Source organism: Lipomyces oligophaga (genome assembly GCF_038497815.1).
Source record: "Lipomyces oligophaga strain CBS 7107 unplaced genomic scaffold V1516scaffold_5, whole genome shotgun sequence".
Lineage (NCBI taxonomy): Eukaryota > Fungi > Ascomycota > Lipomycetes > Lipomycetales > Lipomycetaceae > Lipomyces > [Lipomyces] oligophaga.
In genome coordinates this window covers 200,970-217,701 of record NW_027117789.1, presented here as the reverse complement: position 1 = coordinate 217,701, position 16,732 = coordinate 200,970, and the positions used below count along the sequence as shown (strand labels likewise).

The 16,732-nt window shown below is 45.2% G+C and overlaps 5 protein-coding genes across 5 annotated transcripts; 3 read left to right on the top strand and 2 right to left on the bottom strand.

The window, feature by feature from the left end:
• Positions 1 to 311: 311 nt before the first annotated feature.
• V1516DRAFT_625994 (aspartic peptidase domain-containing protein) lies at positions 312 to 2,093 on the top strand (the record flags this gene model as incomplete). The annotated part of the gene is made up of 2 exons (XM_066919729.1): positions 312 to 1,067; positions 1,113 to 2,093. 2 exons carry the CDS (start codon positions 312 to 314, stop codon positions 2,091 to 2,093), a joined length of 1,737 nt encoding a protein of 578 aa, XP_066776598.1.
• Positions 2,094 to 4,131: 2,038 nt separating this feature from the next.
• On the top strand, positions 4,132 to 6,844 carry V1516DRAFT_625988 (Endonuclease/exonuclease/phosphatase; the record flags this gene model as incomplete). The annotated part of the gene is made up of 2 exons (XM_066919728.1): positions 4,132 to 5,827; positions 5,880 to 6,844. 2 exons carry the CDS (start codon positions 4,132 to 4,134, stop codon positions 6,842 to 6,844), a joined length of 2,661 nt encoding a protein of 886 aa, XP_066776597.1.
• V1516DRAFT_638763 (uncharacterized protein) lies at positions 6,786 to 10,029 on the bottom strand. The gene is made up of 6 exons (XM_066920071.1): positions 9,530 to 10,029; positions 9,363 to 9,475; positions 9,175 to 9,306; positions 8,207 to 9,117; positions 7,895 to 8,156; positions 6,786 to 7,834 (listed from the first exon to the last, which is right to left on the bottom strand). Exons 1-6 carry the CDS (start codon positions 9,636 to 9,638, stop codon positions 7,085 to 7,087), a joined length of 2,277 nt encoding a protein of 758 aa, XP_066776596.1. The 5' UTR covers positions 9,639 to 10,029; the 3' UTR covers positions 6,786 to 7,084.
• Positions 9,809 to 11,571, top strand: V1516DRAFT_676417 (uncharacterized protein). Its single transcript, XM_066922418.1, has 3 exons — positions 9,809 to 10,211; positions 10,270 to 10,527; positions 10,596 to 11,571. Exons 1-3 carry the CDS (start codon positions 10,184 to 10,186, stop codon positions 11,402 to 11,404), a joined length of 1,095 nt encoding a protein of 364 aa, XP_066776595.1. The 5' UTR covers positions 9,809 to 10,183; the 3' UTR covers positions 11,405 to 11,571.
• On the bottom strand, positions 11,445 to 15,654 carry V1516DRAFT_638756 (chitin synthase-domain-containing protein). Its single transcript, XM_066920070.1, has 2 exons — positions 11,938 to 15,654; positions 11,445 to 11,883 (listed from the first exon to the last, which is right to left on the bottom strand). Exons 1-2 carry the CDS (start codon positions 15,452 to 15,454, stop codon positions 11,654 to 11,656), a joined length of 3,747 nt encoding a protein of 1,248 aa, XP_066776594.1. The 5' UTR covers positions 15,455 to 15,654; the 3' UTR covers positions 11,445 to 11,653.
• Positions 15,655 to 16,732: the final 1,078 nt, after the last annotated feature.

Here is a 16,732-nt window from a genome sequence, read left to right as displayed (position 1 = left end):
GACTTCGGAGCAGCTACACGCCGCGCGGCCTAGTGCTCTAGCGAGGAGACCGGGCCTTCCCACCCACGAGCTTTTTTCCACTGAAGCAGCTCACCCAAACAGACGTTTTGTACGCGCGTTCAGACCTGGAGCTTGCGATTGATAAGACCGCGTGCTTTTCTCCCGCGACGCGTAGCTCGCTTCTTCTGCGCGCGCTGCCTGCTAGGAGCTTCCGCTTTGTTCTTCGTCTTTAAAAGACACCGCCTTCCGGGCGCCGGATCATCTCATCCCTGAGTTCCTTTTCCTCTTGTTGGCTTTGTCGCGAATGAGCTATGAGACACCTTTCCGGCGTTTGGCTCTTCGTGTTTTTCGTCGCTGTGGCAGGAACAGCTGCTGCCACAGCAACGGCAGCGGAAGTTCCACAGCCTTTCTCCATCAGAGTCCACCAAATACTACGGTCGACGTCGTTTTCACATGGCGAGCTTTTGGCCTTCGACAGCGGCAGCAGCAGTAGCAGCAGTAGCAGTAGCAGCACATCCACCACTACTATCAACAGCAGTAAAACTAGCTCCATCACCACAGAATCAAACTCCGTCAGTACGACGGAGAAAGAAGCTAACGAAGCAAGTATCAAATACACTACTTCGCTGATCCATAACTCCTCGGACGTCGCCTACTATGTCAACGCCTACTTCGGAAGCCACCAGACAATGGTCAAACTCGTTATCGATACTGGCTCCGCTGACCTCTGGGCATACTCTGCAAAGTGCACCACAGATGTCTGCAATGCCTCAACTGTTCTCTCGACCTCAGACTCTCCCACCCTCGTCGTCAACGAAACTGATGAGTTCACAATCACTTATGGCCAGGGCCAGGTTTGGGGTGTTGGCGCGACTGACTATGTCTCGCTCGTGGGCTTTAACACTTCCATGGGATTTGGTCTCATAGAAAACACGGACAAAAGTTTTGAATCTTTTCCTGTGGAAGGCATCCTCGGTCTGCCTCTCAGAGGCATACAGTCAAGCGGGTTTCCGACCTTTCTGTCTGTTTTAATGGACGAAAATTTGATTCCACGACCTGTGTTCTCGGTAAGTGCAATTAGCTTCCAGCTGATTTTTTACTGACGCAAGAAGATCGATTTTCCTGGCGGCTCTGATAACTACCACAGTGAAATAACCTTTGGCGGAGTAAATACCAAACGGTTTTCGGGTGCAATAGATTTTACTTCCACCGTTGGAGGCATCTCTCAATGGGTGGTTCCTCTAGAAGATTGCTATGTTGCTAACAAGGCGATGGGCTTTTCAAACAAACTGCTAATATTTGACTCGGGATCGACCATCATGCATCTTCCTCCGGATGACGCCGTCAAAATTCACGTCGCTCTAGCTTCCAAAAACGCTAGTACGGTGATAACAGATGGTGAGAATTATGCCATTCCCTGCGACACGAACACATCGCTTTCGCTCGACATAAATGGACATAAATGGACAATCTCTCCGGAGAACTATATTGGGGGAGCTTATGACAACGAAGGCAATTGTTTCACCAACTTTCACGGCGGTTCGGTCAACGGTAGTACCTCTTGGGTTCTTGGAACGTCATTTTTACGTGGCTATTACACTGTGTTTGACGCAGAAAGTGAACAAATTGGCCTTGCGAATCGCGGATCCGGCGGTAAAGACTATTACAATGACGCATCTGTTGCTCAGACCCCTTCTACTACAACACAGGCTTCGGCGACCTCAACAGCAAACTTGCAATCGCAGGAAACGGCCACTACCGCATCTATGATCGACAACACGAGATCTGATTGTAGTACTTCTACGCATAGTACAACTGAGCTTAATCTTAGTTCTCTTGTTACCTCGATAACCACTGCAAGTCTTACCTACAGCTCTCCAGACTCATCCACAAACTCCTCCAGCATTCCAAGCAGTCGATTGACCGGCTCTTCCTCATCCTCCCCTGCCACCTCAACTACAGTCTCCAAATCATCGTCCACTTCCGCGTCATCCGCATCCGCATCTGCATCTGGTTTCGTACTGAGACAGTGGTATCTAACTTGTCTTTTTGTATATATATTTTGTGTATCCTTTTTCATCTTGTTCATCTAATGGTTAGAAAAATGCGACTTTTATCTGTTTTGGGATCTTATTGCGGCTTAATATCCAAATTCGGATACATTTGTAAGAATCAAGCTGTTTGTGTCGATGGACTATAGTATAGTCAGTCGGACAATGTAAAGTAAACGGACAGAACACGCCTCGGACCTGATACTCGTCCGTTTTGGATTGAAAAAATCTCTTTTCCACGTCTGTTTGCTCCTGATCTTGTGAGATTATCAGAACCAAGATTGCTACAGATCTGCATCTTCAGTTTGTTTTAGAATTTGCCGGAATGGCCGCGTCACCATCGTTTGCGTGTGGTTTGGTCGTCTGTTTGTGATCTCGTTTTACCAGTCTGGTCGTCATAGCATCGGGGTCTCTAACTAGACAGAGCCCCCGCACAACCCATTTGTTTCAAGGCACAGGGTCTCTAGTCATGTCAGATTCGGAGCCAGAGTTCCCATCCGTCGGATCCATCCGGTCTCGTTGGGAGCAGTTGTCTTCTTCCGCTGTAGCTGCCAGTCAACCAGTTTCAGGCTCGACATCTCTCCAGGAATCTCTGTACAGGGGGACTCAATCCAGCCTGTCGAATAAAAGAGATTCTAGTCGAGACTCTCTGCTAACCAGAGTTTCCTCTGGTGACGACTCCGGTGGAACCCTTGCGGTAGCGAACTTGTCCATCTCAGATCAACCTCATTCGATAACAGCTGCAAGCATCAGTAATAGCCCTGTTTCAGATTCAAAAACTTCGGCAAAGGGTCATCATGTGCTTAATAAACCGTCCATTGCAGCTCCTTCAAAGCCAGTCTTTAAAAAACAGCTTCAAAGTCAACAATCTCTCGAGTCTAAGAATGCCGATCTTCTCTCCGATTCCCAGACCATCCCTCAGACTCTTCCAAAGCTTCCCGCTCGCTCGTCCATCCCCCGCTCTCCATCTCCTAACAATGTGAGTTACTCTTCAATGATGGTCAATTGATAAGACTTATGACATTTTAAGGGACTTTCTGAATTTGTCTCCTCCATTACTTATGTGCCGCCATTGCCTCCCAAGCCTCGCTCACCGTCGCCATACAAAGTATATAAACATTTTTCATCCTGCTGCTAACGAACGATTGCTAACTTTGACCCCTAGCAAAAGCCTGAACAAGAATTGCTTGACCCAGTTAATCCTCATGAGCGAGGCAGATCTTCTTTTCAGTCTCATGCCGAACAGAGCCCGGAAAAGCTTACACCTATTGCAGATCGGTTATCTAAGGATAATTCGAAAGCTCCCTCCCCAACACCTCCTCCCTCTCGACATGGGCGTGCAACATCAGGCGTTATTTCAGTTTCAAACGGATCTCCAGAATACTATTTTTCATCCGAACAACCGCAATTAAGTTCGTCGCTTGACCGTCCAGTTATTCAGCCATATTATCCACCCTCAAATCTGGACGGCAAGTTAAACCAGCAATCTCCTTCACATATTCCTCCCCTGCCTATTGTCAAACAGCCTCGACCAGTCATACTTCAAGTTCAGTCACAAGATCCTGTTCTGTCCTATCAACTGCCATCTGCCGAACATCCACCTATTCCTGCTCCCTATGAAGCTCCATCGCAGACAGTTCCTACACATCTCTCTGAACATGCCGTACAGCACTTACCCGCATCAATACCACCTCCAATACCGGTACCATATCAGCCTCCTGCACAGACTACAATCCAGTTCAATCCATCGACACATGAGAGTCCAGATAGTAGTCACCATCACGTTGTCCCTCATGCGTATATCGCTCCAGTACAAGCAATACCTGCACCAATCCAGCACTATTCAGCTCCTACACCACCTCCTCGAGCAGCCTTATGGGGATCGTCTCCGCAAACTGTATTCGCAACTCAATCGGCTCACAACTTGGGAAATCCTCCGGAGCTACCAATGCGCCCTTCAACTCAACACGGTCCACCGTCTCATCTGACTTCAGTCTCTGATCCCTTCAGCGTGAATATGTCTCCAACATCTCCTCGGCAGTTACCTCCTCGTCCACAAGCTGTGCCATATAATAATACCATGCCCATACATACTGGACTTGCTGCGGTAGCAAATAACGAGCGCAGATATGTTGACTCAGATACACGCCTGGCACCACAGCCCCCTCCACCTCCTCCCCGTGGCCGAAGTCAGTCCCCTGGAGAGAAGGCAGATATACAAAGGCTTGCATATAATCAAGTACCTCCTGCTAGTGCTAATCTTAAAAGTCCCCAATTGATACGACAGTCCACTGCACCGGTCTATGCCAATCAACAGCATTCAGACTATTTCGCCTTTCAAGTCCCCGCTGCCTCAGAGTCTACCTACAGTATTTCGTCTGGCCAGACTTTCACAAACAGTCAGCCTAATCTACTCCTCAGATCACCTCTGCCTGCGCCAGGCCAGCGTACAAGTCTAGATGATGATTCTAGTGAGTTCACTTATATCAACCAGTTGGATGATGATTCCGATGATAATTACATCCCTGGCACAGATGAGGGTGAAAAGTTAACAGAGTATCCTGATTCATCGCGAGCCAATCGTCGCCCGCCCTATTCTCGGTCTGTGCCGCGCGAGATACCTCTAAGGTACGATGTCAAAGTTTTCAGTGTTTCGGGAGAATACATTGTCACGTCATCTACCATCACGAAAGTGTGGAGCGTTAAGACAGGTCTTTGCCTGGGTTTAGTGCTTCATCAAGATTTCAAAGTCACATCTGTTGGATTTAAACCTTCGCGAGATGTTGATCGAGAAGGTCTGTTTATTTGGCTTGGAACAAAAGAAGGTGCTTTATTAGAAGCAGATTTGAAAAAATTCCGGGTTGTCAATCGTAGAATTGGAGCGCACAACACACCCGTAAAAGGAATATATCGATGCGGATACGAAATGTGGACACTGGACGAGGATGGAAGATTACAAATTTGGGGACCAGATCACACGGATGGATTACCGTCTCTCTTAGGGACCCCTCGAACCCACCGAGTTCAAGCTGGATCACACGTCGCAGTAGTCGTTGGTAAGCAATTTTGGGTTGGACGTGGTCGACAAGTGAATGTTTTCCAGCCATCAGCGCTAGCAGAGACTCAGTTTGCCGTGTCGCGACCGATGTCTGCCATAAGCGACAATGCCGGCGACATTACTTGCGCAACAACATTACCTACAGATCCAGACCGTGTTTATTTTGGACATGATACTGGTCGGGTATCTATATATTCCCGGTCTAAACTATCATGCGTGGATGTGATAAGTTTATCGATTAATAAAGTAACAAGTATGGCTGGTGTTGGTAGGTATTTGTGGGTAGCTTTTCGCACCGGAGTCATATACGTGTATGATACCAGTCAACAGCCTTGGGTTGTCCTGAAAGATTGGAAGGGCCATGACGGACCTATCACAGAACTAGTCGTTGATCGTACGTCGATATTTAAGATGGGTATGCTTCCTGTGCTTAGCATGACTACGGCAGATAATACAATGAACATCTGGGACGGACTAATGACTGATGACTGGATTGACCGAGATCTGCAAAGTCATGAAGAGGAGTTCTGTACGTTTCGATCGGTGCAGGCTTTGATATGTACTTGGAACATAGGAGCGTCAAAGCCAACTGATCTACAAAATGACCAAGATAGCGCTAAGTTTTTGAAGCGGTTACTTGCGACAGCAAATGACCCTGAAATTATTGTTTTTGGATTCCAGGAGCTGGTAGAACTTGATAATAAGACTGTAACAGCGAGTAAGTATATATCTAGCAGAGATCACAGTACACTTTTAATCAGGGAATCTAGAGAGCATATTTAAGAAGAAGAAACATAAGGAAGCTAATGCGCAGCAGCATATGTCGCATCAGTACCAAGCGTGGCAAGACCGTCTATCGCTTGCGGTATCAAAGCTTCCTTCGTCATATTTTCTTTTAAGATCAGAAAACCTGATTGGACTATATTCATGTATTTTTGTGAAGGATTCAGAGTATAAACACGTTGGAAATTTGTCATCATCTACAGTGAAAACAGGACTGGGCGGTCTTCACGGGAACAAAGGAGCGATTGTATTACGGTTTTCGATTGATCATTCCTCGTTATGTTTCGTCAATTGTCATTTAGCCGCCGGCCAGTCGCATATCATAGCACGAAACAACGATCTTGCAGCGATTTTAGAGTCCAAGATTCCTTTGCCACGATCTGGGTTAGCAACAGGAAGCATCGAATCCGCGGATGATATATTTGTGAGCGGAGGAGACGGGTCCATGGTTCTAGACCATGAGATATGTTTTGTGAGTGGCGATATGAATTTCAGGATTAATCTACAGCGACAGCCCGTGATGAAAATGATTGAGCGGCGGGAAATCGACAAATTGTTAGAGTTTGATCAGTTGATTACGCAGCTAAAGCGGAATCCTGGCTTTCGGCTTCGTCCATTCAATGAGTGTCCGATCACATTTAATCCGACGTATAAGTATGATGTTGGCACGGATATCTATGACACATCTGAGAAGAAGCGCACACCTGCGTGGTGCGACCGGATCTACTTTCGAGGCCCTGGTCGGATTGAGGCCACGGACTATCGAGACCATATTGTGCGAGTATCTGACCATCGGCCTGTTAGCGGTGTCTATGCGATTAATATCAAGACTGTCGACCAGGATCTTAAACATAAAGCTGTAAAGCGCGCAATCCATGGATGGCAAGAGTATATGAATGAAAGCATCGAGCGTGCAAGATTGCATTTCCTCGAAAACGAGTTCAGCAGCTGATATCAATGTTATGATTATTTTACAGACGGATTGATAGTGGATTAAAAACAAGAAAAGTATGCGCGCCCAAGTTTATGAAAGGACATAATAAACACATTTCCATTTTTCTTCGAAATCCTGAAATGTAATGGAGAGTAAATAGATGTTGTAGCTTAGCCAGTATATCAAACCCCTAAAATACGCCGAATAATATTAGTACTACCAATAATATTTATTAGTGATAATAAGTCGGCATCTAGTTCACATATGAAACACAACTGTATTCTTCTTTCCCTTCTTGCGAACAGTCATCAACTCCTTTGGCTTTGGAGCTGATGCAGCAACAGCTGCTGCCGAGAGGGACGACGAACTCTCTCCCCAGATAGGGCTTGATGCACCCACCGAAACTGAGGAGGCTGTACTTGATTTAGACTTTGACGACATGGTTAAATACAGGGTCGGCTTTTTTGCGACTTGCTTAGGAAGTGAAGGGAATTCCTTCAGATTGTTAATCTTTGCCGTACCGCCCGATCGATAAGAAGGCGAAGAAGATGAGGATGACGCCGTGATGGAAGTATTTGAAGCGGGCTTAGCGGAGACAAACGTAATTTTCTGGTTCGCAGACGAACTAGACGAAGATGCAGAATTCGACGGAAGCCATGCGTTCCCATATATATCCGAGGCTGATTGAGACGCCACCATCGGAGAAGATAGTTTTGGTGACGGTGGTCGACGGGTCATTGACATGGTCGAAATCGATGAGGAAGACGATGATGAAGAAACAGGTTGCCTACGCTGCGCTAGGGAGGCTAAAGTAGGCATATCATGGATATTCAACATCGTCCGACTAGACGAATTCGAGCTGCCCCCTGCACCACCGCTTGTTCGGCCTTTACTCCAAGCGGAACCAACAATTCGAACTCCAGCTTGACCTTGCCCCGGCACCTGGGCAACTGCTTTCGCAGATTTATTGCTAGTAGTAACCGTAGGAAGGGACGGAAAGTCCTCGCTCTGCAATTGATCTGTTAGCAGTCATGACTAAGCTCTGCATCATAAACAAAAACGTCTTACTCTTGTCCGCCATTCACTAAACGCATGCTGTAACTCGATCTGTTTCTTAGCATAATGACCCGTAAATAATTCACTGAACTCATGAATCAAAAGGGCTATTTCGTTGGTATCGGTATCAAATATATCAATATATCCTGTGACAACTTCATCTGCAGAAATCTTATTCTTTGTATAGTTTTCATTGATGTCCAAGAACTTAAGATATTGAGGACTATCTCGTGATGCATGTTGAGCTGCTCGTTCGTCCAATCTTTGCCGCCGACTGTATAAAAATTAGAAATCCTAACATTCAGAATCGTAATCACTTCTTACAATATTTCTATTTCGGATGATTCATGCCGTCCCGTGCTTCGGCCGCCGATTTCATCTGTCAAATCGTCATATTCATCATTTTTCTGGATCTTTTGGTTTGGCTTTCGACTGGGTTCACTCGACAGAGATGCACCAAATCCGCGAGCAGCCATATTTCGCTGAGCAACGTTATTATGCCCTGAAGACGAGCTATCACCGTTATTTCGATTCCGATGACTACGACTGCTACTTCCTGAATCAGCAAACTGAAAATTAGTCTCGATCGTCCTCGCTGCACGACCAGTTCCAAACACACTTCCGTGATCTGAAATTTGGTGTGCCTGCAGCTCAATCTCGTCTTCAAAGACCACAAATTTCTTTTCCAGACAAGACGATGCTGGACATAAAAAGTGGGCTTCTCGGAAATGCTTTTCGAGCTGATCATAATTGAGAAAATATTGTGGCTCGCTATCACTGGCTGCAAGTTTATCGCATATATGGCACTTCTCATGCTTTTCACGGATATGCACTCGCAGCTCGTCCATGGAGTAGAATCTAATTTTGCAAAACTGACACTCAGGATGACCAGTGAACCCACTTTCGTCGCCAAATTTCTCGTGCCGAATCAACGCTTTGTGGGTATATAATTTATGCTCATGCGTAAACACCTTTTTGTTATGTGTGCATAAGGAACACATTGTTCGGTGATGAATTTCTTGCACATGTCTTCGTAAGTCCCCCCAGCCTCCGCAAGCAACTCGACATCCTTCTTCCGGACAATTATATTTCAGTAGATTTTCAGTAGATTGCTTAACTTCTGAGTTGTCGAAGTCTATACCCAGTTTTTCATCAGCACTAATAAGCTCTTCTGGCTTATATTCCTCATATTTTTTGGCGTGATCAATTGTGAAAATTATTCTAGGCTGAATGGTCTGATAAAGTTAAAACCTGTATACCAGTGACCAATGACTTAAATAGAGCAGACTCACCCGACAATGAACGCATGCATTGGTCTTATACAAAGCACGCATCCGCAGAGCACAAACATGACATGACCGATGATTACAGGGCGAGACAGCACTATACTTAACAGGCTCTGCACAGATAAAGCACGTTTCCACCTAGATATTCTCGGTCAGATGTTTAAACAAAAAGAAATTATTTCTGCTATACTCACTGTCTCGCCTGGGTCTAGAGGAGCTGCCGACTCAATCAAATCGGAGTCTAGCTCTGCAGCATTCAGATCCTGCACTTCTTTGGTTAGGGACTTCACTGGTTCATTGTCACCAGCTATGATATCAATATTAGCACTCATGAATCCAACTAACAAATAAATGAACGTACCTAGAAATTTTCGAACTTTTCTTTCGCTTGCTCCTCGATTCCGGGAATTGTCTACCTGTCGTCCTTTGCCTTTTGACTTTCGCTGTCGTGCAGGCGTAGCTTCCGACATATTCAAACTTGTCTGGTTTGGCACTGACAGTTATACAAGCGATAAGACAAAAGCTACTAAAAGCAATATTCGGATTTAGACCGTTATTGCTGCAACCAAGTAGTTGAAAATCAAAGAATCTTTCTAGCGCCTAGACTACTGAGACGTGGCTCGGCATCCAGATCTGCGGACAAACAACCAACTAAAAGAAGTAAGACCCCAAAATTTAGTGCGACCTCAGACTTATATAAATTCGCAGCACAATTCTAAGGGAATTGGTCGATTTCGCACTGTGGAATTTGTGTTCGAAGGAAATGGCATCCACCGATAATAAGCTACAGTTGTTCTGCTGGAACTAGAAATAAAGTGGGTCTGAGCATACTGCAAAGTTGTTTATTTCAATAAGGTGCTATCATCCCCGATATACTTTCAACTGTCCCAAGCCAGAAATGCTTATAGGTTTTTAGCCCACCTCGAGTTTGATTCAACTTGACTCATTCGCAGCAACAAATTCCAAAATTTTTTTACGATTCTTGGAACCAAAAATTTAAAGCCAAGACACTACCATGGCTGGCGCTTCACAGAAGAGAGCAGGTTTGTAATCTTTGGATCTCTGCCAGGTATGAGCTATTTCTGACCGAAATATATTTAGGCGTTCTTGGAGCTACTGGAAGCGTGGGACAAAAATTCATTCTTTTACTCGCTGAACATCCAGATTTTGAACTCTACAAGCTGGGTGCGAGCTCTCGTTCTGCCGGAAAGTCTTATAAAGATGCTGTGAAATGGAGACAAACAGCGACAATTCCCGAGTCAGCACAGAGTTTGGCCGTTGTCGAGTGTACCACCAAGGAATTTGCCGACTGCGACGTTGTTTTTTCAGGCCTTGATGCAGATGTTGCAGGCGATATCGGTTAGTCTTTCGTATTGTCTTTCTATCCTGTTAAATAGAGGGCAAAGATTTTAACATTTTTTGTCTAGAGAAGGACATGTTTGAACACGGTTTGGTCGTTATTTCTAATGCCAAAAACTATCGTCGAGAGCCTACAGTCCCACTGGTCGTGCCTTTGGTCAATACCCACCACCTAGATGTGATTGCACGTAAAATTGAATCTGCTCGCTCACAGGGGGTTGAAAAGCCTGGCTATATTATATGCAATTCGAACTGTTCCACTGCCGGTCTTGTTGTTCCTCTTGCTGCACTCTCGCGCGCGTTTGGTCCCATTTCTCATGTCACTGTGACCACAATGCAGGCAATTTCCGGCGCCGGTTTTGCTCCAGGAGTTTTGGGATTCGACATTCTCGACAATGTTGTCCCTTATATCTCGGGTGAGGAAGAGAAGCTCGAATGGGAAACTGCGAAAATTATGGGAAATATTGCGGACGACGACAGCTTCGCTCCTCTGTCTGATATGCTTGTTTCTGCTCAATGCAATCGTGTCGCCGTCTCGGACGGCCATCTTGAATGTGTTTCTTTTAAATTTGTTTCAGAGAGAAAGCCTACTATTGACCAGGTCAAACAGGCACTCCGAGATTACAAGTGTGAACCTCAGAATCTAGGGTGCTCGTCAGCTCCGAAACAGGCCATCTACGTTCTTGAAGAGCCAGATAGACCTCAACCACGGCTCGACCGAATGCGCGATAATGGATATGCTGTTTCTGTCGGTAGAATCAGACCAGATACTATTTTTGACTTCAGATTCGTTGTTCTTTCTCACAATACAGTCATCGGAGCTGCAGGCTCGGGCATACTCATTGCTGAGACTCTACTTGGTCGTGGGCTGCTGTAATTGGCCCTTTCCATCATTTTCAATTTTACGTTGATTTCTCTATAATTTCTAAAATCTCCTTGCTTTCTATATCTCATGAATTTCATGAACAAAAGTGTAATTTTTTGGTCAACTTTGTCCTTGTTGTTTCTTTTAAACGTCGTTAATGAATGAAATTAAAATCAAAATTATTACCCAAAGACGCCAACTCAAATAACTCTTTCTATACTCTTATCACCACATATTTTGTCCAGTATTCCGCAATGCCTGCTAATTCGGCGCCCAATGAACTGGATCTTCCGTTTCAGGCGGATACTCATAGTCCTCAAAATCATCGTACTCGTCATCCTGCATCTCCATTTTCTTTTCTTGCTCCCATTCACGCCATTTGCGCATTTTAATATGGGATGAATCAAATTCGCCTTCAGCTTCGTCATGGCCTTTATCACCGCCCTGAACCTGCCGAGTTTCTCCCCATGAGAAATCATCAAATTTCCAATCTAATTTCAGTGTTAACTATAGCTCGTTATCCAAACGCCGACAGGAATACATACAGGCATTCATAGGAAGAAGGAAATTCCAAACTGGTAACGCAAGAATATAAATAACCATCCAAACCAAATAACTCCACCGATGAGCCGTCACAACCACAAGTACTCCTGGAAGACCCAAAATCATACCAAGCAGAACAAGAGGAATAACTGGAACTGGCTTACGCACAATTGCAATGATCACCACATATAGGGTAAATGCAATAGCAACTGGCAAAACAAGTGTTCCAATGAGTTCAATCATGATCACAAACTGCATCGATATACAGAATACACCGCAAAGAGTATTGACTAGTGTAAGCTCCATGAGATTGTGTACCGTTGAGTTAATCCATCTCCGTCGCTGAGACATCAAAACACTTAATGTATCTGGAGCAATAGTTTTGCAGACAGCCTGTGGAACAAAAATCTGTTTGCGCTTCGGGAACGTACGAAGCATGAGTGTCGACAGATATCGATCTTCGCCAAGAAGTAGTAAATTTTTTTCATGAAGTGTTTCCACCACATTGTTTGAATATCGTTCGACAATATCCGGATTGGCCAAAATAGGAACCCAATATCCGTCATCGCCTTTCGGAGCTTTGATTCGATACATACAAAAACAACCAGGCAGACATGTTACACTGCCAAACGCAGACTCGAACGCTTTGGTCAAATGATGGGAAACATAGTATTCAAAAACCTGGATTGCAGTTACCCAAGACTGTCGTTTGTTTGCAATTTTCGTTTCTCCACAAAGACCCATGACATCACGATCATGTACCATGCAAGCAATCATATGCGTAAGAGAGTCCGGATAAACTTTCGTATCAGCGTCTACCATCAACATGATTTCGTACATTTCCGGTGAAATACCAGTCACTTTCCAAATACCACTAAAAATTTCATACTCCAGTTCTGTCATTCGCTCATTAAACATCACTTTTTGGAAAAAGCTCATTAAAATTATCTGTGCATCTCGTTTACCACGATTTCCTGGCTTTGCAGATTCGGCTTCTTCAGGCGTACCACACTTGACAATAGTAAGCATCGGCACACGCTGCTGTTTAGAAGGATCAACAGTCTCATCATCATAAGCATAAAATCCGGCATAGACTTTAGCCATATTATGACGTTTAGAGCCATGGGCAACAGCAACATAAGAAAAGGGCTGAACCTCATCAGCGGGAACGGCTAAATCAGTCATCATGCTCACACAAATTTCAGGTGTAGACATGTCGTTTCCAGCACCTCGCACAATACCGTCGCAAATTGCAATGATAAGTTTGTGAGAGTTAGGGTAGTCTGTTGTTGCAAGAGAGTCAAATGTAGTTCTAAGACCTTCTACAGACTCAGAGTAAGCAGTGACGAGCAAAATCGTATGAGCCAGTGGGAATCCAAATGGCTGAAAGTCTGGGGGAGGCTGAGGAACAATATTGTCTTGATAGTATGCTACAGGAGCCTGAGCAGCTTGAGTATTATCTTCGGTTGAGATCAGTTTAGACATGCGTATACTCTCAACATCATTAGGAGCACCCTGACGACCCCGAGGGAACTTGTCAACGGAGAGAGTAGATGAATTCGAAGGCATTGCTGGAGATGAGCCACCAGTTCCAGTGTAAGAAGCTTTGGATGAAACATTGTCATCCGTTCGATTGTACAAAGAACCAGGAACAATCAAATGAGATGTGGACGAGTGTCCTTGAGAAGCCATTGTAGGAGCCATTCTACTACGAGAGCGTGACTCTGAACGAGAGCGCGAGCGACTACCATAGTTAACTGTGAATCGAGAAGTTTTTGGAAAAAAGCGACTTCCGCGATTCGCAGCTGCAATTCCCGTGTTGTACGCGTTCACAATATGTGGAGCTGGCCGATAAATATCATCCGACCAATCCTCTATTTCGTTGACACGTCTCTTTTCGGCATCTGTATATTTAACACCCAGACGCCAGGCCAAAAACCAATTGAAAAGACAAGCGATGAAAAATTTCACAAGCACAATGACGACAATGAATACCAGCGAGACATAGAGTACGACATCGGAGGCAATACAACCAATTGAGTCTGTATCGATAGAACCAACTTTGATGGTTTCCAACATACACTTTGCAAGCCGCCTATCAGTGGACGACGTCAATAGACGAGTCACATCGGTTCCTCGAATGATACCACTTTGTGAGGCTTCATGTATCTCATCGAACCGATTCGTTGTAAGTTCAACGTCACTAAAATCAAGCCAGTCAAGGAGATCCAAATCTAATACATATCCATTGTAAACAACAAGATTCCGACTGGAATTGCGGATATCATCCCAGGTGAAATAGACTTCTGCATTAACAGTGAGCCCGTAGTAGGCCTCCCGAGCAGTTGTAGAAGTGTGGCAAGCATATCCTGTATAATAGGGCCAAGTGTAATTTACTTCCGTGGATCCGTCAAGATTGAAAGTTTTGCATGGAAAATACCAGGCCATGTTTCCGTCCGAGTCATGTGGAATAGAACTATTTTCAGTGGGTGATATAAATCCCTTACAATGAGAGTTAACATTCTGGAACAGAAAGGAGGCATCTTGGCCTCCAGCATTCACTGGAGGATATAGAACATTCGATCCTGAGGTGATTCCAGCAGCTGCAGGGTGTTTGGAGTGAGTGAGCTCATATGCTCGACCATTTATCACCAAATATCCGGAATTAATCTCACTAGAACGGAGTCGAACATCATTCGTATTGCAGACAGTTTCGGTGAAACCAAACGTAAGATAGCCAACAAAGCAACCAATCATAAGAATGACAGAAATCAAACCCATTTTCTCTCGCCAGGCAGACTGACGTGGTTTAGCAGGCATTCCACACCAGCGTAGAAAAAAACCTGGAGCCCAAAAAGTAACAACATTACAGTAGACATGCCACAATGAGGGTGGCTTATATTCTGCGACCACCGGATTTGGTCGGAGTTTTTGATCAGGAGCTATATGACCAGGCGTAGAATTAGGATCATTTGTAGCATGACGTTGAAGTGGGCTGCTGCCAACGTCAGATTCAAACTGGACGTGATCTTGGCTCTGAGGAGTGGTAGACGAAGAGTCTGACTTTCCAGACGGCGTCTCTTTATCATTTGTATATCCAAAAACATCAGATTCCCCGTCATCAAGACCAGGGACAGTATATGTTGTTTCTTGTCCACCTTTTTTAATGCTGCGTTTGCTAGTAGATCGCGACGGCCCACCTTGCGAGTTTCTCGAACTTTCAGCAGCTACATATGAGTTCGGATCGATACCAGTGGATGAAGGATGGGTATTAAGTTTTTGTTGCGAGGCATGCTGAGTATAGTAGTATGTTGGATGATCCTTGTTTATGCGAGATCGTTCAGGACGAATGAGGGAACGTTTGCGAGAGAAATCGCCAGTGGAAGCAGAAGCTGGCATTCCTTTGCCGGAGGATTGGCGTTCAAGATCCACGTTCCGAACATTTGGAGCCGACGCAGAAGAACTCATTGGCACCGGAGGTGAGTTTCTGGGCCGCTGCGGAGGAGTAGGAGAATCCATCGTATTGTTGTTGAGCCGACAACTCGATTGAGCTAGACAAAGACAGGGATAGCAGAATTAGGAGGAAACCGACGTGAAGGAAGGGATGCAGAAGTAGAGAAGTCGCCTGGTTGATCTCAATCGATGATCGTGAGAAAGAGAATAAAATCAACCGAAGATGACGATCCAAAGAACCGAGAAAGTCGAGTTGCAACAAAGTAACTTGGTAGAGGAAAGGGAAAGCCGATCAAATTTGTTCTTAGCAGTGTCGAGGAGATTGTTGCACGAACGGACCGGAGCGTGCGTGCGAGAGTTTTGGAGGGCAGGGGTTCGCAATTGTTTTGAGACTTCCTGAATGAGAAGGACCAAAACCTATTTTAAGTGCTGGAGCTACCGGCGCTCTGATGGTCAGGAACTACGGATAGTGGCAATACCGAGGAAAACGATGACGGTGGAAGATGGTCTATGACCAGGACGGAGTTGCAGTTAAAATAGAAACAGCTATGTGAATTGCTATGGACCAAAATAGAAAAAATGATCTGCGGAGCAACTCGGGAATATCGATGACTCTGTCGGCGCAAATATGTCTAGATTACTGGTGGCAGAGACACAGAACCAGAAGAGAGAAGGATTCCAGAACAATTTGACTGGCTTGTCTTGCTAGTTCTTCCAGACCAGACAGGTTCTGTCTCCATTTTGACCTCGTTCGTCGTAGTCACAGCTCCATAAGTTCTTCTTTATTACCGACCACAATCTCCATAGCAACGGCCTTGTTTACTCACCCTGAGACGCCGCACTATCCCTGCGTGACACTGTTACTGCGGCTTATGGCTGACGAATTGGCTTGGTAACGCGTTCGTGACGCGTTTTAGGACTGCATTTATCGCGTCAAGAAGATTCTTTGAATGCTTCTTGCTGGCTTCTATGCTCGGTGCTCTGAGCCGCGAGCGCGGTGGTGGATTAGCTCTCAAGGGAATTGCAATTATTTGAGGAGATAGTTTTGCGGGTGCTTGCCGCCGTGTTAATCTCCCGTCTAAGGGGCGCCATTTCGTAATTATTGACTCCGCAAATCTGAGGCCGCCTCCAGAAGCAGAGTGCGTCTAATCTCGGGAGCGCCGACGACTCAGTCCATGATTAATGTCTTGGTTATCTGCATCTTTGAGTACTGTCCAGTGTAGTAAAGATAATATTTGCCTGTTGTTGAAACCATATTCTGTTCGTAATTGTCTGCCAAATTACTTCTTAGGGTTTTGCGGCTTTTATTTACTGCCTTGCAACTACTCCGCCCGGGCTAAACAA